This window comes from Trichosurus vulpecula, chromosome 2 (assembly GCF_011100635.1).
Source record: "Trichosurus vulpecula isolate mTriVul1 chromosome 2, mTriVul1.pri, whole genome shotgun sequence".
In the NCBI taxonomy this organism is placed as follows: Eukaryota; Metazoa; Chordata; class Mammalia; order Diprotodontia; family Phalangeridae; genus Trichosurus; species Trichosurus vulpecula.
The window spans coordinates 3,624,788-3,648,076 of NC_050574.1; the positions used below are offsets into that span (position 1 = coordinate 3,624,788).

The 23,289-nt window shown below is 45.8% G+C and overlaps 1 protein-coding gene and 1 pseudogene across 3 annotated transcripts in view; one reads left to right on the forward strand and one right to left on the reverse strand.

Annotated features, from left to right (window-relative positions):
- Nucleotides 1-23,289, forward strand: part of LOC118839952 — a 228,461-nt pseudogene that overhangs the window by 56,308 nt on the left and 148,864 nt on the right.
- Nucleotides 5,301-23,289, reverse strand: part of LOC118839933 (zinc finger protein 91-like) — a 242,790-nt gene continuing 224,801 nt past the window's right edge. Inside the window, exons 1-6 of one of the 3 annotated variants that reach the window (XM_036747433.1) lie at nucleotides 20,587-20,659; nucleotides 16,375-16,517; nucleotides 12,675-12,757; nucleotides 11,913-12,039; nucleotides 10,653-10,853; nucleotides 6,060-8,972 (exon numbers count right to left, since the gene is read on the reverse strand). In XM_036747433.1, the coding sequence (XP_036603328.1) occupies nucleotides 6,475-8,972; nucleotides 10,653-10,853; nucleotides 11,913-12,039; nucleotides 12,675-12,752 (2,904 nt within the window). In that variant the 5' untranslated portion in view covers nucleotides 12,753-12,757; nucleotides 16,375-16,517; nucleotides 20,587-20,659 and the 3' untranslated portion in view covers nucleotides 6,060-6,474. Of the gene's footprint in view, nucleotides 8,973-10,652; nucleotides 10,854-11,912; nucleotides 12,040-12,674; nucleotides 12,758-16,374; nucleotides 16,518-20,586; nucleotides 20,660-23,289 lie in introns of those variants that run through there. The other 2 variants (XM_036747434.1, XM_036747435.1) reach the window with 2 other exon arrangements.

Below are 23,289 nucleotides of genomic sequence, written 5' to 3' on the forward strand. Positions count from 1 at the left end.
GAGGGGAAGGGAAGGGAACAAGCATTTATGAAGCACCTACTATGTGCCCAACACTGTGCTAAATGTTTAGAAATATTATGGAAAGTAGGTGCTGTTGTTATCCTCACTTTACAGATGAGGAAACTGAGGCAGATAGCAGTTAAGTGACTTTGCTTAGCTACTAAGGGTCAAGGCTGGATTTGAACTCAGGTCTTCCTGACACTAAGCCCAGTGCTCTATCCACTGGGCCACCACCCGGCTGCCTCTAAGTAGGGGCTGGAGGAAGAACATGGTACATATACAGGTAAATACCAATTCCACATGAGGCAGTTGCGGGGGAGGGGGGGGTCACATAGAAATGGTGCTTAAGCTAAGTCGTGGCAGAATTCTGGGGCTCAAAGAGGCAGCTGTGAGGAAGGAGCATGTTTTAGGCATGGGGAGGGAGCCTGGAATCTGTGCAGAGCCAGGACACACACACGGAGATGGGAGACAGAGTGGTGTGTGTGAAGCCCAGTGAGAAGGCCTCTTGGGCTGGGAGGACAAAGGGAAGGAGAGTATGATGAAGCTGGAAAAGTACATTGAGAACAAGTCATAATGACCTCTGAAGGTCAACCAGGGAAGGGGGGGAGGGGGAAAGGGGGTCAAATTTGATCCCTGAGGTAATAGGGAGCCACTAAGGTTTACTGAGTATAGGACTGACATGGTTAGCCCTGTGCTGAAGAACACAGCTTGGATTAGGGAGACACAAAGTAAGGGGACCAACCAGGAGACAACGGTGATCATCCAGGTGGGAGATGATGAGGGTCCGATCAGAGTGGTGGCTATGCATTGGAGACAAGGGGCCAGTCCAAGCTTGGACTGTGGGCAGAGTGTGAATGAAGAGTGCACACAGACACTGGGGGCAACCAGAAGAACCATGGTGCTAGGGAAGTGCAGAGAGGGGTGGCTAGTGGAGGGAGAGGAGGAGGGTGGTCTCTGTCCATGGTACTTCCGGGTGAAAATGGCCAACAGACAGCTGGTGATGCAGGAATGGCACTCCTGGGAGAGAAATTGGTGTGGGAAACAAATGTGGGAGAGATTCAAACAGGGATAATTAAACCCTGGGACCTGGCAAGGTAACAAAGAGAGAGCATCAAGAGAAAAGAGGGCCCAGAGGGCCACTCACTTAGAGGTCCTGGTATGGATGATGATAAATGAGATAATAATGGAAAGCCACTTTGCAAACCATAATGTGCCATATATATGCTAGGTATTATCATTAAGCAAAGGAGACTGAGAATCTGAAAGGTAGGAAGAGACCAGCATCATGAAAATCCCAGAAAGAGAAGGTATCCAGGCAGAGAGGGCGGGTCGTAGTGTCAAATGAGGGAGACAGGTCAAGAACAAGAATTCTGAAAAACACCAAGAGATCACCGATGACATCAGAGAGCAGCATAGATATGGTGAGGAGGCCAGGAGCCAGACTATCCAAGGCTGAGAAGTGAATGAATATGGACGAAGCCAAGGCAATGAGCGGAAGACAAGCTTTCTCTATGAGTTAGGTTAAGGAAGAGAGGAAATATTCCAGACAACAGCTTGAGGAGCTGTAGGGCTATGGGAAGTTTTTTAAGGGCGGACACTTGGGTGTGTCTGAAAGCAGTAGAGAAGGAACCAGGAGACAGGGAGAGAATAAAGATTAGGGAGGGAAAGGGGATTTGGGGAAGATCTTGCTGGCCAGTAAGAACAGAGACACATGTGGAGGGCATGTCTTTACAAAAGAAAAGGGCCAACTCTTCATTAGAGACTAGAGTAAAGGAGGAGGTAGTAGGTGACAAGAAGTTTGAGATACTAGGAACAGGAAAGGGAATTCACAGAGAATGGCTTCAGTTTACTCTGGGAAAAACAAGGCAAGGTCCTCATGCAGGGAAAAAAAAAACCAAAGGAGAAGCACCATCTTAGCAAATACACACACACACACACACACACACACACACACACACACACACGCACACACGCACGCACAAACACGGAAGAGCCAAGAACAATTGCAGAAGAACACAAAGGAATCATAGGAACCAATAACAAGACAGTCCCCTTCATTCCAGTGACTCTCACCTGCAGCAGCGGACACTGTCGGCCACCCTCTCCTCCTGGACACTTTCTCCTCTTTGGGTTTTTGCGACACTGCTCTCTCCTAGGTCTCTGACCACCCCTCCACCTCCTTTGCTGGCTCCTCATCCACGTCACCCTTCTCAACTGTGGGTGTTCATTCCCTAAGTCTCTGTCCTAGGCTCTCTTCTCCCTCTTTACTCTTTCAATAACCTCATCTGCTTCCAAGGGCTTAACTATCATCTCTATGCAGATGATCACCAGCTGTGTGTGTGTATAGGTGTATATATGGAGATATATACACCCACATATTTCCATATGTACACACAAACACAGGCTGCATGTCTCCACATGTGTGTATGCACGCATCCATCACCAGTTGTCCACTGGGCATCTCCAACTGGATGGCCCAGAGACATCTTCAACTCCACATGCCCCAAAGTGAGCTCATCATCTTTTCCCCAAAACCCTCCCTGTTTCTGTTGAAGGCAGCCCTATTCCTCCAGTCTCCCAGGTTCTCATCTTTGGCTTCTCCTCACCCCACAGATCCAGTCAGAAGGCAATTCCTGCCATTTCTACCTTTACAACATCTCTCAAGTAGGCCCTTTTCTCTCCATCCACAGCTACCACCTTAGTTCAGGTCCTCATTACCTCTTGTCTAGATTACAGCAATAGCCTCCAATTCCATTTCCCTGACTCAAGCCTCTCACCACTTCAATCCGTTGACATACTGCTATCAAAGTCACCTTCCTCAAGCCCAGATCTGGCCATGTAACTCCCCTACTCAGCCAACTACATCCTATTGCCTCTGGTATAAAATATGTACTCATAAAACCAGCTCTTTGTTTTATTTATTAATTCAATAGTTTTCTTGGTTTCAATTTTATTAATTTCTCCTTTGATTTTCAGTATTTCTAATTTGGTATTTAACTGGGGGCTTTCAATTTGCTCTTTTTCTAGCTTTTTCAGCTGTATGCCCAGATCATTGATCTCCTCTTTCCCTATTTTATTCATGTAGGCATTTAGAGATATAAAACTTCCCCTAAGAACTGCTTTTGCTGCATCCCATAAGTTTTGGTATGTTGTTTCATTATTGTCATTCTCTTGAATGAAATTATTAATTGTTTCTCTGATTTGTTCTTTGGCCCACTCACTCTTTAGAATTAGATTATTTAGTTTCCAATTAGTTTTTAGCTTATTTTTCCATGGTACTTTATTAAAAATGATTCTTATTGCATCATGATCTGAAAAGGATGCATTGACTACTTCTGCTTTTCTGCACTGGATTGTGAGGTTTTTATGCCCTAGTACATGGTCAATTTTTGAGTATGTGCCATGTACTTTTGAGAAGAAAGTATATTCCTTTTTATCTCCATTCAGTTTTCTCCAGAGGTCTATCATATGTGCCTTTTCTAAAATTCTGTTTACCTCCTTAACTTTTTTCTTATTTATTTTGAGGTTAGATTTATCAAGTTCAGAAAGGGGGAGGTTGAGGTCTCCCAATATTATAGTTTACAGGGAACTGAGCCAAATATATAGGAACACAAGCCATTCCCCAATTGAAAAATGGTCAAAGGATATGAACAGGCAGTTTTCAGAGGAAGAAATTAAAGCTATCTATAGGCATATGAAAAAATGCTCTGGATCACTACTGATTAGAGAAATGCAAATCAAAACAACTCTTAGATACCACATCTCTCCTGTCAGATTGGCTAAAATAACAAATCAGGAGAATGATAAATGCTGGAAAGGATGTGGGGAAATTGGAACATTGTTGCATTGCTGGTGGAGTTGTGAGCTGATCCAGCCATTTTGGAGGGCGGTGTGGAACTATGCCCAAAGGGCTATAGAAATGTTCATACCCTTTGACCCAGCAATACCACTTCTAGGGTTGTATCCCAAAGAAATCACGCAAGCGGGAAAAGGACCCATATGTACAAGAATATTTATAGCAGCTCTCTTTGTGGTAGCCAAGAATTGGAAAGCAAAGGGATGCCCATCAATTGGGGAATGGCTGAACAAGCTGTGGTATATGAAGGTGATGGAATACTATTGTGCCATAAGAAATGGGGATGATGCAGACTTCATAACAACCTGGAAAAACCTACACGACATAATGCTGAGTGAGCGGAGCAGAGCCAGGAGAACGTTGTGCACAGCCACAGATATGTGGATTCCGTGAGGACCAACCCTGACATACTGCGCTTTTCTCAGCAACCTAAGGGGCAAGGACAACTCCAGGGGACTCACGATGGAGAATGCCATCTTCATCCAGACAAAGAACTGCGAAGTTTGAATACAGACTGAGGCACACTACATGCTCGCCTTTTCTGCTTCTCTTTTGTTTTGGGGGTTTTTTTTTTTTGGTTCTGTTTCTTCTTTCTCATGATTCATTCCATTGATCAAAATTCTTCTCCACGACTTGACTAGTGCATAAATTAATTCAATGCAAAGTCATACATGACAGTTATATGAGACTCCATGCCGCCTTGGGGAGGGAGGGGGGAGGGAGGGGAGAAAAACTGGAACTCAAAACTATGTAGAACCGTGTGTGGTAAACTAAAAATAAATAAAGAAATTTATGAAAAAAAAATAAAATAAAATATGTACTCTTCTGTTTATCTTTTAAATGGCTTACAACCTGGACTCTTTCTTGCCTCATTATATATTACTCCTCTCAGATGCTACAACCCAGCCAAAACTGCGTTCTGTTCATCACACATTGCACTCAGTCTCCTCACCTCTGCCTCCTAGAGTCCCTCCCTTCAAGACCCAGCTCAAGCCCTAGCTTCATACAGAACCTTTCTTTATCCAACTGCCCTTCCTCCCAGACTACCCTGTATTTAACTATTTTAGATATATTTGTATTTATTCTCTACACAGACACAGACAGACAGACAGACAGACAGACAGACACACACACACACACACACACACACACACACACTAGACATACTTATTTCCTCCATTAGGATGCCAGCTCCTAATGATCAGGGATTATTTCATTCTTTGTATTTGTATCTCCCACACCTCAAGAAGTACCTGGCATGGGGCAGTTAGGTGGTGCAGTGAGTACAGCACCGGCTTTAGAGTCAGGGGGACCTGAGTTCAAATTCGGTCTCAGACACTTAACACACTTACTAGCTGTGTGACCTTGGGCAAGTCACTTAACCCCAATTGCCCTGCCTTCCCCTCTCAAAAAACAAAAACAAAAAAAAGAAAAGTACCTGGCACATAGTGTTTAATAAGTGCTTGCTGATTGACTGTTATCATTGTCCCTGAAGGCTCTTCACATTGTCTTTTCAGAGTACCCATTGCTTTAAGATTTTCCACCTTCTGTTCCAAACAGCTAAATCAGTTTATCTTTTCAAAGTCTTTTTAAAGAGCTCTAATCTCCTTCTTTAATTTTGGAAATAAGCTCAATCACTCTGGGGCTCTTGTGGTAGTTTGATACTCACTTCATGGGGTCCAGCTGTTGTTACTGAGATGTATTCTTCTCCATTTCCTGTCTCTAAACCTTTGCATTGGCTGTGCCATATACCTGGAATGCCCTCCTCCTGACTCACTTCTGCCTCTTAGAATTCCTGTTTCACTCAAGACTCAGATCAGATCCTACCTACTAAGGGAAGCCTTTCCTGATCTCCCCAGCTATGGGTGCTCTGTCTGCCCCAGTCCCACTCCCATCACCCTGTGGTTATTTTGTATGTAGTTTGCATACTTATGTGCTGTATGTATTGTCTTCCCCCCTGCACTGCCCCTGGCTAGAATGTAACCACCTTGATGGCAGTGTTTATATCTCCAGCTCCTAGCACTGTGCCTGGCCCACAGTAAACAATTAATGAATACTGATTAATTGATTCTTCTGGAGTTATCATTTTAGGCCATGCCATCGAGCTCTTTTTTACTCATTTCTTCAGTCTCTTTGCCAGTATCTCAGGTTCTCATTATGAATGTTTCTTCCTTTTTCCTCTTCTTTATTTTTCTTTTCTTTTACTGCAGTATTCCTTGCTGTTCTGAGGTCATGAAGAACAGGGTTTAGACATGACCACTCACATTTTCCCCACATTTTTTACACTTGTAGAAATTCTCTCCACGATGAGTTCACTGATGATAAAACAGGGTAGACCTCTGACCAGAGACTTTTCTAGTCATTGTATTCTTAGAGTTTGGTGATGCTCAATGGGACCTTCCCTTTGGTCTTTGGGACACTGAAGACTTTCCCAGAACAAGAATCCTCTGCCTGAAGGCCTTTACACATTCATGTCATCCATGGTTTTCTCTAGTGTGAATTCTCTGATGTGGAAGATTTGAGTCCTGAAGGATTTTCCATATACTTCACATCCATAGGGTCTCCAGCAAGAGTTTTTTTATGATTAAGGGCTGCAATATATCAAATACTCTTTCATGTTACTTACATTCATAGGATTTCACTCCTTTATGAATTTTTTCATGGTTATAAAGGGCTGAACAGTTGCTAAAAACCTTGTCACATTCCTTACATTTATACGGTTTCTCTCCAGTATGAATTCTCTGATGTTGAATGAGGTATGACCTCTTCCTAAATGCTGTCCCACATTCTTTACAGTGATAAGGTTTTTCACCTGTGTGAATTCTTTGATGTTGAATAAGGACTGAATTCTGCCTGAAGGCTTTCCCACATTCTCTACATTTATATGGTTTTTCTCCAGTGTGAATTAGCTGATGTGAAATAAGGTCTGATCTCCTGATGAAGGCCTTCCCACATCGGATACACTCATAAGGCTTTTCTCCAGTATGAATTCTCTGATGGTGAACAAGGACTGAGTACTGCCTGAAGACCTTCCCACATTCCTTGCATTGAAAAGGTTTTTCTTCAGTATGAATTCTCTGGTGTTGAATAAGGACTGAGTTCTGCCTGAAGGACTTCCCACATTCTTTGCATTGATAAGGTTTCTCTTCAGTGTGAACTTTTCGGTGTTGAATAAAGACAGAGTTCTGCCTGAAGGCCTTCCCACATTCCCTGCATTGATAAGGTTTCTCTCCAGTGTGAATTCTCTGGTGTTGAATGAGATGTGACCTCTGCCTAAATGCTGTCCCACATTCCTTACATTGATAAGGTTTCTCTCCAGTGTGAATCCTCTGGTGTATAGCAAGGTATGACTTCTGGCTGAAGATAGTCCCACAGTCCTTACATTGGTATGATTTCTCTTCAGTATGAACTCCCTGGTGTTGAGTGAGGCCTGAGTTGTGCCTGAAGGCCTTCCCACACTCCTGACATTTATAAGGCTTCTCTCCTGTGTGAATGTTCTGATGTGCAATGAGGGTTAGGCTCCGACTAAAGGCTTTCCCACATCTAGTACATTCATAAGGTTTCTCTCCAGTATGGATTTTCTGGTGTCGAGTCAGGTGTGATTTGCAATTGAAAGCCTTCCCACATCCCTTACATTGATAAGGTTTCTCTTCAGCATGAATGCTCTGGTGTTGGACAAGGACTGAGTTCTGCCTAAAGGCCTTCCCACATTCCCTACATTTATAAGGCTTCTCTCCAGTATGGATTCTCTGATGATGAATGAGGTGTGACCTCTGCCTAAATGCTGCCCCACATTCCTCACATTGATAAGGTCTTTCTCCAGTGTGAATTCTCTGGTGTTTAGTAAGGTATGACCTCTGGCTGAAGGCTATCCCACATTCATTACATGAATAAGGCTTCTCTCCAGTGTGAATTCTCTGGTGTTTAGTAAGGTATGACCGCTGGCTGAAGGCAGTCCCACATTCTTTACATGGGTAAGGCTTCTCTCCAGCATGAATTCTCTGATGCTGTTTGAGGTGTGACTTCTGCCTAAAAGCTGCTCCACATTCTTTACACGGATAAGGTCTCTCTCCAGTATGAATTTTTTGATGTTTAGTAAGGTATGACTTTTGGCTAAAGGCTGTCCCACATTCCTTACATGAATAAGGTTTCTCTCCAGTGTGAATTCTCTGGTGTTTAGTAAGATATGACCTTTGCCTAAAGGCTGCCCCACATTCCTTACACTGATAAGGTTTCTCTCCAGTATGAATACTCTGATGTTTAGTAAGGTATGACTTCTGGCTGAAGGCTGTCCCACATTCCTTACACTGATAAGGTTTCTCTCCAGAGTGAATGTTCTGATGTTGAATAAGAACTGAGTTGTGTCTGAAGGCCTTCCCACATTCCTCACATTTATAAGGTTTTTCTTCACCATGAACTTTCTGATGTTGAACAAGGGATAAATTTTGCCTGGCGGCCTTCCTACATTCCTTATATTCACAGAGTTTGTCTCCAGAATGAATTCTTTCATGATTGATAAGGCATGAATGGCTGGTGAAGATTTTTTCACAGTCCTTACATTTATAAGGTTTATCTTCATTATGCACTATCTCATCTTGACTAGGGTGGGAGCTTTCCCTGGTCTTCTCTTCCTCCTCACTTTGGTCAGGTTCCTTTCCAGTAGGAATTCTGTTTTGTTGAATGACATGTACATTCTGACTGAAAGTGTTCCCAAATTCCTCACAATCGTAAGGTTTCTCTTGCCCATTTATTCTCTGATGTTGAATAAGGGCTGTGGGATTCTTAAAGTCATTATCATTCCATGATCTCTTGATCCCACTGGCTCTCTGGCTGAAACTTTTCCTAATATCAACACAACCATGGTCTATGTGCATGCTGGGAGTTTTACTGTGGAAGAAAATCAATTTCTTGAAATCACTTTCATGAGTGAGGAATTTCCTTGGAGTCTCCTGTGGAACATTTCCCATTTGCTTCCATAATGGAATCTCTTGGGCAGGATCTCCCACAGATATGGAGCTTTGGAGGACATCTTCAGGGAATCTTTCCCCTAATGTCTCTGGTGATCCTACTTCTTGATTTTGAGATGACTCCTGGTTCTTAAGTTTAGACTCCCAAGCTGAAATAAATTAGGAATGAAAATAATTGGAATTGAGTGAGCTAAAAGGCCAGCCCAACCCTTACCAGACTCATGAATCTTCCTAGCCCAGAGAGAAGTGGAAGCCAAGAAAGTTAAGGCAATTCTAGAAAGCATTAAGGGAGGCACAGTGTCCAAATCAATGGTGGTAATCATTCCTTGGTACTCTGCCCTGGTCATACCACAACTGGAGTTGTGTGTTCAGCTGAGGAAATCACATTTTAAGAATGATGCAGAAAGAGTGGGAAAGCATAGAGAAGAAAGCAACAAGGTTAATGAAGGGCCTTGAGTTTGTGATGTGTGAGGATGGGGAGGCTGAACAAGCTCATGAATCTACAAGCTTACAGGGGAGACCAGAGTGGTCTGAAGGAATTTGAAGGACTTGAATCCAGATGACAGAAGTAGGTACAATGGGTGAAAGTTATCAAAAGCATCTGTAGGTGTGATCTAAGAAGACATTTCCTAAGGGTCTGAGCTGCCCAAAAGTGGAACGGACTCCCTTAGGGGTGTGAGAGTGCCCCTACACTGGGAGCTTCCAAGGAAAGGCTTCACAGACCACCTGTTAGGGAGGGAAAGGGGGCTGGGCAAGATGGACTCTGAGGCTCCTTCTAATTTGCTGATTCTCTGGATTCATTGAGCTTTTAGCCCATTAGAACTGGAATGTCATCTCAGTGCATAATTTGAAAGACAGGGTCTTGGATGCTCCAAGAATTGACATGATTTCCCCAAAGTCATAAAGTGAATTACTAACAGATCTGAGACAAGGCCCCAGGTGTCTGGGCTCCTCCTCCTGTGTTCTTTGCACTCCACCATCTGTCTGAATATCTCTGGATCCCTCTGTGGGCAAGGAGGAGATTGCTAGATGACGATGATGATGACAAATGATGATGATGATGATGATGGGGGAAAGGCCAAAGAGAAGAGCAAGACCTTGATAGTTATTAAAATGATCTGGTCACCCAGAGAGTGCACGGAAAGGGAGGCAGGAGATGGAGTAACAGCAGAGAGAAGTGTGGTGGCAGAGAGATTAGACCAGCAGGAAAGGGAAGCTGGGAGGTTAAGGAAACCGTTTAAGAAGGCAGGAGAATACGCTTCCATGTAAGAGCCTGACGGACAGAACCAAACAATCTAAATCATGGCGCCCACATTTTAGAGACCCCCTGGTTCAAAGCGCGTATTCCACAGAAAAGGGAACTGAGGCTCTGTGCCAAAGGCAGAGCAGGGACAAGGGTCAGGGAATGTCAGAAAGAGGATGGTCATTAAGCCACACCTGCATCTGACAGACGAACTGAGGCTCGGAGGAATTAAATGAGCTGCTGAAATGTGGACGCCGCCGTCTTCTGGGCGCACACTCAGATGTGGCTTCTCAGGTGCGCTCTGTGTTGCTCTTGGGATAGAGTGGGTTTCTGACTGTTTCTGTGTTCTGGATCCCTTGGCCCTGAAGCCTGGGCACTCCTCAGAATCACAGTTTGAAATGCATAAAATATGTAGGATAACAAAGAAAACCAATGACATTGAAAGACAACTATCAAATTATTTTTTTAAAATAAGTTGACAGAGGCCTGGTGAAGGACTTGTATCTGAGGGGCAGTTTTAACTTCGGATGTCAGAGAAAGCAATTGGGAAATCATCATGGGGGCCCCCTGCCCTCCATACACCTACCTGCCCCGTCCAATGCTTCAAAGATGGCCACCCACGGGTGATGGACAGAGCTGCTCCTTCCCCTGGCTGCTGGCTGTCGGCTGGATCTCCCTCCTTCACACACACAGATGCGTCTTGCAAGGCATCTCAGGGGATCCCAAATCCCATTCTCTCCCCCTTGTTCCAACCAGGAGATCAGGTCAGGCTTGGGGCCATGAAGCCCTGCTCAAGGGGGAGAAAATGAGATGGGTCTGTTTGTGCTGGGGAGGGGGGGGGCGGGGGCGGGGCAGGTGGTCAGAGGAAGACTACAGCAGCTGACAACAGCCCAGCCTAGGACTAGAGCTACCCAACTGTGATCCTCATGAGGAACATTTGAAAGGGACCTCAGTAGAGGCCTAACCTCTCCTTCAAACCATGACTTTCACATTGCTCAAAAAAATGTTTCTTATGAAACATGCCTCCCAGCTGGTTGTCTGGTCTCCATTTCAACATCTCTAATGTCAGGGAAGTCACGACCTCTCTGGGCCTCAGTCTCCACAAATGTAAACTGGGCCCACTGAGCTTCTGACACTCCAGACTTCATGCCAGGACTCAGCTGCCTTCTCAGCATGACTTTTTCTCGTCACCTAGAGCCTTCTCATCAAGAACATCCCTCTCCACTTCTTCCATTGGTGAGTTCCTAGCAAGAGCTTCCATTTCGGGGACTGCCTAGAGCAGTCATCCCTTCATTCATCTCCTGGCTGTGCTCCAACTCCACCTTCTCTTCCTTCCCCTGAAATCCCCTCCCTCTGATGGTGTGCTTCCCTCATTAGAATGGAAGCTCTGAGGGCAGGGGACAGCTTTCTTTTTGCTTGTATTTGTGTTCCTGGTGCTTAGCACAGGGCCAGGCACAGAGCATGCATGTGCTCCCTCCTTGCAAACTATGAAGTTGCTGGACTGAGACCCAGGAGAAGGAGGCTGGTCACATGTATTTCTAAAATGGGTGGAAGGAGAAGGAGTACCCTGGGCTGGGACTGCAGAGCCCTGGTTCAAGCCCCCATCTACATTCCCTTGCAGGATGACCTTGGACAAATCATTTTCCCACTGTGGGCCAGTTTCCTACATTGTAAAGTAAAAGGGCTGGAATGGCTGACCTCCAATGGCCCCAGGAGCACCATCATTGTGTAGTTCTATGACTTGTTGGGGAATGTCATGGGTCCCTTTTCCAGCCAGGAGGAGAGGAAGCCCAAGCTGTGGAAGCCTCTCCAGAGAGGCCCCGGCTCCCGGGGGAGGCAACCTTACCCAGGGACACCAGGTTCCTGTAGTTGTCCAGCATCACATCTCGGTAGAGCTCCCTCTGAGCAGCGCTCAGGAATCCCCACTCCTCCCAGGTGAAGTCCAAGGCCACATCCCTGAAGGTCACCGCTTCCTGAAACACCAAACATACTCATGCTGGCCCTGGCGCCATATTCTTACACAGCCCAGGGGGCAGAGGGGGAAATGCTGGCACTGGCAGGGAGGGCCCAGAATGGACACAGAGTGGTTGCAAAGGTGTTCTGGAGGTGGGAGGGGAAAGACTAAGGCAAATGGAGAGGGTAATGCCCCATACTGGGAGGCCCCCAGAGGGATCAGAGCTGGAAGGGACCTCAGAGGTCAAGTCCAGTCAATCCCCTCATTGTGCCAATCAGGAAATGGAGTCCCAGGGAGGTGACATGCTCTGACTAAGGTGGCCCAAGCACAAGTGGCTGAGCCATGATTGGAACCCAGGTGCTCGCTCCAGAGCCAGTCCCTTTCCACAACTCCAGTTATTGGATGTTGAGAAAATCCCTTCACTCCCTGGCCTTCAGTTTCCAGAGTAAAGGGAGAAAGCTGGCTGGTCAGATGACCTCTAAGCCCTTTCTCTGACTTGCAGGGGCAAAGAGGATGGCCCCCAGTTCCCACAGTCCAAGAAGGACTCAATAGCTAATCTTTCGCCATGACTGCTATGTGCAAGGACCTGGGGAAGCAAACATGTCTGTGCTGTGGGAAGGGGAAAGCTCAGAGAGAGCAGAGCCTGTCCCTTACCTGGGATCTGGCTCCCAGCTTTCTGGTGGGTGCTCCAACCTCCTCAAGGCTCCCCTCTAGGGTGCAGTTATGAGGCATCAGACCTGTGAGGAGAGAGAGGAGCCCCTGAAGGAAGGAAGGCTGGCTTTCCAGCCTCTGAACTCCTTTGGACACTCACCCACCCAAATCCCACCCACACACTGGGCATCCCCTAGGATTAGAGACATAGACAATGGAGTCTTTGGCAAAGAAGTGGTGACCCACATCATGGGCACAGGTGGTGAATCCATGGGAGAAAATACAGAAGACGAGACAATCCATGACAGTCGTCCCTAAGACTGGAGGGACAGGAGGCAGAGGAGGAGGCAACAAAGGAGACTACAGAGCAGTAATCAGAGACTGGGGAACCAGGCAGGAAGAACAATCCATCTAGCTATAAGCATTTATTAAGCACCTACTATATGCCATGCACTGTGCATGTGTGGGAGAGAACAAAGACAAAAATTAAAGAGTCCCTAACGAGCTTACATTTTCATGAGGGGAGACAACACACATATATGTAAATATATGTGCATGGTCATGTATATATACGTACATATATGTATATGTGTGTTTGTATCTGTGTGTGCACATGTATATATACACAAATATTTGTATATGTGTGTACATTTGTATGTATGTACATGTATACATACACAAATATATCTATAGGTGTATATTTGTGTGTGTGTGTGTGTGTGTAGTAGCAATTTAGATTTGAAGAACTTTCCCACCCATTAATAGGCCATGGGACCTGCTTATGTCACAGGAAGCCTAAGTCACATGTGGTAGGAGGAGCTTCCTAACAGGAAAAGGAAGTTATGTGACAGGAAATAGAGAGAGAGCAGTTATGGCTGCTAATGGCCACCATCATGATAGTTAGAGCTGAACAGGCTGACTTAGCTGTACTGTGAGTTTGTTTTTGGGAAGACCCCAGCAGGGGGTCAGAGAGGTTTGGGGATGGCGAGGCTCCATGTTGTGATATTGTGTTTTAAGTACTTGCTATTATGTTAAAGTGGGCTCACTGGTTGTGGGTGCTGAGCATTTGATTATGGGATATGGTTCTCTGGTGTCTGAACAGCTGTTATACTTCTGCCTTCTTTATGGAGAGTCTCTCATGCTTTGCAATACAGAACTACGTAGGCATTTTGACGGTCATCATCTACATTATTATCATTACCTCACTGATACATTATTTGTAGACATAAAACACACAAAATGAGTACCAGGTATTTTGGGGCATCAGGGACCTAGCAGATGGTCAGAGCACAGGACACTTCCTGCAGAAGATGGTGCTTGAGCTGGGACTTGAAGGATACCAGGGATTTCAGAGTTAGTGGAAGTGGAGACTAATACTGAGATAATGATCCTGGGAGGCAGGAAGTATGGCAGTGGCATCAAGAGGAGTGTGAAAGTCGAGGAGAGGAGACTATCTTTTAGGGGAAATGAGTTCCGTTCTGGACAGAAGGAATTTGCCATGCCTGTGGGATACATGAATTACCTAGAAAAGGGCTCCCTATTTGATAAGAATGGTTGGAAAACCTGTAGAGCAGTCTGGAAGAAATCACATTTAGACTAATATATTACACCATATATTATAACAAACTCAAAATGGACAACTGACTTGAATATGAAAGTTTATACCATAAAAACAAAAAAATTAGAAAAAAACCAGATCAGGCACTTTTCACAGCTATGGCTAGGAGAATTATTTTAATTAAATTTTATTTTTTTCAATCAATGAAAATCCATCTTCTCTCCCTTCCCTGTCCCTTGAGAAAGAAAAATAAAACCCTTTTTACAAAAGTATGTAGTTAAGTAAAACAAATCCTAACATTGGCCATGTCGAAAAACTAGGGGAGTGAATTCTTGACCAAACAAGGGCTAGCAGACATTAAAAAGAAAAACAAAAACTAAATTTCAGTTATATGGAATGCAAAAGTTTTTGCATGAACAAAATCAATGCAACTAAGATAGGAAGGTAAGCAGTCAAGCGGGGGGGGGGGGGGTGGACCTTTTGCATCAAACATCTCTGATAAGGGTAAGAAATCCAAGATATATAGACAACTAATTGAAATATATGACCAAAATCTATTTATTCTCTGATAGATAAATGGTCAAAGGATATAAATAAATGATTCTGAAGTAATTCCAATCCATTAACATCTATATGAAAAAATGCTCCAAATTACAAAGAAGAATGAAAACCAAAACAATTCTGAGGCTTCACTTCATACCCGACAAACTGACAAAGATGATGAAAGATGGGAAGTTTTTGCTGGAGGGGCTGTGGAATGGTAGGCATAATGACATATGCCTAGTGGGGCTGTGAATCCTAGAAAAGCAATTTTAATCAGTGACCAAAATGCCCGTTCCCTTTGACCCAGGGGAGGTCAATGACAAAAAGAGTGGACCTGTGTTTATAGCAGCACTCTTTGGAGCAACTGGGAAATGACTTGAACCACTGCAAGACACAGATGTCATGGAATATGAAATAATGAATAAAACAGAAATGCACAAGAAAATGTAAATGCACTGAAACCAAATGAAGTAAACAGATCCAGGAAAACAGACAATACAACAATGCAAATGGGAAAAAGTAACCAAAAACCAGGCAAGCCAAAGACTGAGCAACTACTACAAACCAGGCTGGCCCAAAGAATAGATCTGAGAAGCAGGGTGGGGAACTATGGGTGAGAAACACTGCATGTAACCTCCAGCTCAGCTGACATGCTGACGAATTTTGTAGAACTGCTTCCTCCCCACCCTCCCACCTCCTTTTAAATTTTTCATTATAAGAAATTAGTCTCTAGGAGGGAGAGGATTACATTGGGAAATGTAGGTAAGACATCAGTAAAATGTATTTTAAAAACAAAAGAAGGGAGTGAGAGGAGAGGAAATGAAGGTACTCATTGTGGACAGTTTTTTCAAGGATTTCAGCTGAGAAAGGGAGGAGAGACATAGGTCAGCATCTAGCAGTGGATTTGTGGTGGCTCATGAGGGTGTTTAAAGGATGGAGGAGAATGAGAATGAACCAGGACCATGACATCAGGGAAATGATGACATGACTTGCAGTTGACTTTGAGTGAGGGAAGGCTGTGCAAGGTCACCAGCCTCACTTTCTCCTCCGGACCCATCTGGGTCCAGTGGCCTGATATTCACCAGGACAATTGGAGAGGGCCCAGGATGCAGTGGAAGACCTTGGTCCTTTTAAGCTAAGGTCTTTTCAAGTTCTCACTTTGAACCAGGAGGTAAAGAGAGCTTGAAGATGGGAAAAGGAATGATAGTGGGGGTGGAGGTGGGAGGGGCTTGGAAGAAGTGGCTAGCTGAGGAGAAGGGCCACCTCATCCTCAGAGATGGAGGAAAGGCAAAAATGGTACTAAATACAATGGTCTTTTCTTGATTCTTGTCTTTCTTGGCCTCTCTATAGCTTCTGACACTGTTGAGCACACATTTCTCTGAACACACTCTCCTCTAGGATTCTGTGACCTTGCTCTCTCTACCACTTTGCTGATCCCCATCCAGGTCATGCTCTCTAACCATGGGGGCCCCCAAGGTTCTGTCCAGGGCTCTTTCCTCTTTTTCTTCTACACTATTTCACTGGGTGATCTCAGCAGCTCCCATGAGTTCAGCTACCAACTGTCAACCCTCTCTGAAGGACCCTGGAGAATAGGAGACTTACCAGAGTCCTGGAAGAAGGCTCAGGTTGTGCTGATTTTCAAAACACGGAGGAAAATGGAGCCTGCAAACCACAGGTCATTGAGTTCAGCCTTGATTCCTGGCCAAGTTCTAGACCACTTTATTAAAGGAAGGGTTAATCAACATCTAGAAAAGAAACAGGGATTGCATGTAGCCAACATTGCTTCCCCCAGAATCTGCCAAGCCCCATTAACTTGATCTCCTTTTCAGATCATGTTCATCAGCAGGCCAAAACATCTTAAACAAAGCACTTGATAGTTTTTCATACTTTTTTGATGAAAAACATAAAGTGTTAGGCTGGACAATGGCACACTTATTTGGATTCAGAGGTATCAGAATAATCAAGTCACAACTATAGTCATGAATATTTTCCATGGGCAATTAGAAAAAAGTCTCCAGTGAATGTACAGCCCTCAGGATCAGTACTTGGCCCCAGGGTTGTTAACATTTTTGTGAATTCCTCAAATAGAAGCTTAGATGGCACGCTCACCAAATCAACAGATGATGGGGGGAGGGAAGAAGAGGGGAAAGAGGAAAGGAAAGAGATGGAGAGAGGGAGGGAGACAGAGAAAAAAAGGAGGGAGAAGAAGGGTGGCAAGAGAGAGGAAGAAAAAGGAGGAAGGAGATGGAGGGAGAGGGAGGGAAAGAAAGAAAGGGGGAAGTGAAAGCGAGAGACAGACAGACAGACACAGAGACATAGTGGAGGGTGGGTAGTCAGAATCTACAAAGATTGATTGACAGGTCAGCATGGTGGCCCAAACCAGGATCAAATTTCATCTGGATGAATGTAAAATCTTACATGTGGGCTCAAATCCCACTTCAGAGGTACAAGACTAGAGAAGGATGGGTAGACAGCAGCCTCATCTGGAAAAGGACTGGGAAGGCAAGAGGGAGGACAGATGTTGTGGACCACCAGCTCAGTATTAGGCAACCATAAGCTATGGGAGCCAAGAAAGCTAATAGTCCATTTAGGCTGCGTTTAGACAAGCATAGAATCCAGGAATAAGGAGGTTAACGTTCCCAGAGACTCTATCCTGGTCAGACCACACCTGCTTGCCAAAATGCCCAGGGAATATAATGCTAGACTTGCAACAGGGGGATCTGAGTTCAAATCCTGCCCAGCCCCTTTCCGCATCTGTGAAATGGGGATAACAGTAGCATTTACCTGCCAAATTCCACCCCTTTGTTCCCCTTTCTATGTTTTTCCTTTTACCCTCCGGTCACTTCTTCTCTGCCAAAGCATCAGAATAGACCCGATCTGCCCCCATCTCTTCTGACTCCCTAAACACCTTGGGAAGCATGGGGACAGTTGTTTCTCCTCCCTCCCCACGCAGCAGATTGTTATCCCTTCAACATCACATAACCCCTTCCAATGGCACAAATGAATGGACCTTCCTGGTTTGTACTACCATCTTTGCATTTAGGGTTAGGAATGTCTGAGGTCCCATTCTACGTCCCTTTCATCCCCTGTAGGAGACGGCACTCAGCTATAGCATTTCACTTTTGGAATGATGAATCCCAAGAGTGTGTGAGAAGCAGTGCACACAAACACGGAGTGAAGTGGAGGGGAGCCGGTAGTACATCGCTTTTACTGGACCTGAATAGTGGAGGGTTATGGAGGGTCACACACACACACACACACACACACACACACACACACACAAACACACACACAGACACACACACACAAGAGTTCCGTTTAGAAATATAGCAATTATATCATTTGATCCTCGTAACAATCTCCATTTTTCAGATGAACAAACTAAGACAAACAGGGTAAAATGACTTGCCCAGAGTCTATTAAGGCCTGAGGCTGGATTTGAACTCAAGTCTTCCTGACTCCTGGTCCAGCGCTCTATCCTCCGCACCTCCAGCTGCTCACATGATGGATCATGTTCCCCACCCCCGACAGAGGTGACAGACTCAAGGTGCTCCAAGAAGCCTCCATTTTGGGCCACGGACATTTGGCTATGGCTATGCTGCTCACCGCCTCTCTTTTTGTAACAGGGAGGGGATGAACTTGGGACAGGGAGAGGAAACTAGTGATGCCAAAAGACAACCCAATGGGATCCGGGACACATGTTTAATCCACGGAAGGGAAGGAAGAGGAGAAGGAACCCAACCAGCTTGGGGCATCTGGCTTAATTTATCATTTTATCAGCCTCAATGAACGAGGGAACCATGGTTTCAATACAATCTTTTTTACATTTTATCTGGTGTACTTGGTGTTTAAGTTCAGGATAAAAAATATTTTCGAAAAATAAAAAATGTACTGACTGATGGTAGGAGCTTAATAAATGTTTATTGATTTTTATACACAAATAATTAAAAGATGAGATAAGCTGACATATGTAAAGTACCTTACAAACTTAAGGCGCTACATATTTGTTTGTTACAGTTGCTGACGATTACTACTCTTATTCTGGGCACCACATTTGAAGGGCATGGATTCACTGTAGGACGTCCAGAGGAGCCCATCCGGGTGGTAACCAGCATCGGGCTCATGCTACAGGTGACCGGGTGGAAGGAGCTGGGGATGCTTGGCCGGGAAGAGAGCCCCTCTTCGCAGGGAGCCCTGAATCCAGGATGCGAACCAGTCTCTTATTTTATGTAAGCCAAGCTTTCTCCTTGATAAATTTATGCTAAGTTGATGCGGCTGTTTGTCCTTCGTTCTCGAAGAGGACCGTGACATCGGGGAGGTGATGCTGTGACAGGCAAGTGAATTGGGTTTGAGGGAGGGAAGGCTGTTTTGCGCAGGTTTTGCCTACTCAAGAGGGCAGCTAGGTGGCGCAGTGACTACAGCGCCTGTCCTGAAGTCAGAAAGATCTGAGTTCAAATTTAGCCTCAGACGAGTACTAGCTGTATGACTCTGGGCAAGTCACTTCACCCTGTTTGTCTCAGTTTCCTCATCTGTAAAATGAGCTGGAGAAGGAGCTGGCAAACCACTCCAGAAAGAAAACCCCGAATGGGGTCACGAAGAGTGGGACACAAATAAAGAAACAACCGAACAAAGACAAAAATGGACTTGGTTATCTGCTTGTTGTCTCCCTTTTGGATTCTAAGGGTTAGGGTGTGACCTTCCTGAGGGCGGGGATTATGTTTCTGCCTTTATCTGTATCCCTAGGGCTTAGCGTGGTGCCAGGCACGAGTGAACGCTTAATTCAAAGCTCTTGGATTCCCTGCCACTTGCTGAGAGCCTTTCCAGCGCTAGCTGCTTTTTCTCTCATGCCCCCGGGCTCACCAGCTAGGCAGGGCACTGAGCCCTGGGCCAGGGCTCCCGAGGTCTCTTCGAGAATCTCTCTCTCCCACAGGGACTAAGCTACTTCTCTTCCTTTCAGGCTGCGCTATCCAAATCCATCCCCCAATTCAGAGGCTGAACACCAATGCCAAGGGGAGCCCTCGGAAACTGGCCTTTCTCCCTCTATGAGATCGGCCGCGGACTCCGGGTCTGATTCTCCTGCCCTCCTATCCTGGGATACAGCGCCGGGCGCCTTCCTCCCTCTATGAGATTCTCCAGCACTACTACCCGGACAGACAGCGCCGGGCACCTTCCTCCCTCTATGAGATCGCCTCGGATTCCGCGTCTGAGTCTCCAGCCCTCCTACCCTGGGAGACAGCGCACGTCACACATGGGGCAGAGGCACAGATACTCCAGAATCTCAGGCTAAGACAAGGCCAAAAGTGTATCCAAGAGTGAGACACGGAGATGGGGACCACACACACACACGGATTTTAGTGCACAGACAACAAGCACACAAACACATAGGGACATCAGTGCACACAACAGACACACAAACACACAAGGATGTTCTTAGTGCACACAAAGGACCTACAAGCACATACAGGGACTTCAGTGTATATACAAGAGACACACACAACAAATACACAGGGACATCACCACACTCACAACGGACAAACCATAAGCAAACAAATACACATCAGACACACAATCACACAACAGACACACCAACACACGCGGGGACGTCAGTGCCCACATAACGGGTACACACCCGGCGCGTGGCTGTCCCCGGGGCACAACTATACGACTACACAACCCACATCCCAAGCCCACAACCCGCCACGACACAACAACACAACCCAGGCAGGACCGCCAGGCCTGACACCGGGACCATCACAGGAAGCCTCGGCCGTGGGGGACACAAGGCCCCGCTCCCGCTCCCACACCCGGCCTCACCTCCCTTCGCGTCTCTCCAATATCGCTCCGGTAGCCCCGCACGGACACAGAAGCCTGCGGGTGGTCGCGGTGCCTGCGCAGACGCAGCGCAGGCTGGGAGCGGGAGTGGGAGGGGGTAAGGAAGGCAACCCCAGGCGCATGCGCCCCCAAGCTTCCTCTCCCTCTCCCTCCCCCTTCTCGAGGAGGGGCGGGGCCTAAAGCAGTCACTTCCTTTGTAAATATCGGTGGGTGTGTGTTGCTCCGTGTCTCTGAGAGTGCAAGTCTCTTTTGGCATTTCATGTGTGTCCGTGAGTGTGCGTTCTCGTCCATCTAAGAGAGGGTGTACGTGTGTGTATCTCGAGGCTTATACCTGCGTGGGGGCTCCCTCCTAGTCTCCTGCCTTCTCTTCTGCTCCCTGCTCCCAGTTCCGTTGGGCCAAGCCCGTGGTCAGTCATTCTCTTTGGACCGGGCCGGGGTCGCCCTCGGAGCCCCTCCTGAGAGCCTCCCTTTTCTCTCAGCAACGACTGTCCTCCACCTACTCTGAGCTTTACCGGTCCTGACCCACTGTGCCTGGACTTGCTACCCTCCGGTATTCACCGTCTATTACCTGATGTCTCCTGTATGTTTGCTTTTAAAATCTAACGCGGTAGGGAGGGGAAGAGCTCACTGAGCATCCACATAGATCTCTTCAGGAAAATCCCGTTTTTCTTCCTCATTGGAATATTCCCCTTTGTGTCTACGGACTTTGGTTCTTTGAGCATCTCCCAGCCCCCTGGACTGATTTCTCCTATAGCACTTCAGTCCTTAGGATCTCCCCTTTTCCTCTGAAGCCTTGAGAATCTAGCCTTTCTTTGCATTCCCCAGCATTTAGCACAGTGCCTGGCACATGCACCCTTAAAAAAAAGCTCATTGGCTGACGGATGGTGCCTGCTGTCAAGAAGCTCGTAGTCTTAGTGGGAGAGAAAACGGGCAACTAAATACAGGACGCCTACAGAGTAAATCGGAGATACTGGGCAGAGGGCCAAGGCTAGGCTTAAGGGAGATTGGGGAAGGCTTCTTCTAGAAGACGGGATTTTAGCCAAGACTTGAAGGAAGCCGGGAGGTTCTGGGCTCGGGGACAGACACGGCCAGAGTTGGGGAGATGCAGTGGCTTTTTCAGAGGATCAACAAGAAGGCTGGCGAATAAATGGAGGGGACTAAGGAGTAAAACAATGGAAGGGCTGGGGTGGGCGGCAGGTTGGGAAGGGCTTTAAAAGCTAAACAGTGGGTTTTATATTTGATTCTGGAGGTAATAGGGAGCCACTAGAGTTTACTGAACAGGGGATGAAGTGCTTTAGGCAGGTCAATTTAATTGCTGCGTCTCAAAGCTGGAATGGGAGGAGACTTGAGGCAGGAGGACCGTCGCTATTGCAGTAGTCGAGGGAGGGGGGCATAAGGGCCAGCACCATCGCGGTGGGGGGGGGGGGAGTAAGAAAGAGCAAGGAATTGTGGGCAACACCTGAATTGTGAGCCTGCGTGATTGTGAAAATGGAGGGGGGATGAGTTCTGTTTTGGATGTGTTAAATTTTAAATGTTTATGGGACATCCAGTTTGAACTGTCCAATAGTCAGTTGGAGAGGCAAGTCTGGAGAAAGGTTAGGGCTGGATGAGGAAATCTGAGAATTATATCCATAGAAACGATCATTGAGTCACTGGGAATTAAGATCACCAAGGAAAATAGTTTCTAGAGTAAGAAGAGAAGAATTTCCAGGACACACGGACTTAGCAGGTGAGAGCCAGCTGAAGATCCGACAAGGGAGAATGAGGAGGATCAAACCACAGCTTTTCGCTGCTCTAACATATTGTTGACAAATATTAAGCTTACTGTGCTTTAACTGCTAATAACGCCTCCCTCGGCTTGCGTTCATAAAGTTGATTTTTAAATGTAAGTAGATGATATCTTACATGTATTTACATTTATAGTTCGAAAAAACATTTATAGAGGTCAGAGGAAAAGCAAGATCCTAGGAACTAACAGGCTACAGGCAAAATCGGCCTGCGCAGACGGGAGATGTTCCAAGAATAAAATTTTGAAGCTACAAAGGGAAACGATTCCAGTGAGGAAGGGAAATGGGCTTTATCTGAAGAGACTGAGGTAGAAGTCCGAGGAACTCAACACTCTCCCCAGTTAGATTTTAAAAATAAATGTGTGAAAGATAAAAGCAGTCAGGCCACTGAAGGTGATCGCATGGAGTTTATAAGCACAGGTACAATAAGCTCAAGAGCGATAGAGCTCAGGGTGCGCTGACCAGGAAGTTCTGCATTTTGGTTCATCATATTCCATCAATTTCTCCTTTTGTTTCTTATTGTTGTTGACTAGTCTTGTGAGATTTGATTTTGGCTTCCCATATAACCTTATAGAGTATCTGATCACATAGCGTTTCTTAATTATATTAGAAACATTTTTATTTGCGCATTACTTTAGTTTCTCTGCTCTTTTTGGTTTGGGCAGATTTTCCTTGTGTAGTAGCTAGCTAGCACAGTCTCTAGAGACTGGGCCTGGAAATTGTTTCTTCTAAGCAACTTGTAACAGTCTTTGAATCTTCAAATAGCTGCAACTTCATGACTGCATTTCTGAGTGAATTCCCTTTGCCTTGCAATTCAAACACTTGCAGATAATTGTGTGTGTGTGTGTGTGTGTGTGTGTGTGTGTGAGTGAGTGACAGAGAGAGAGAGGTTTCTGAA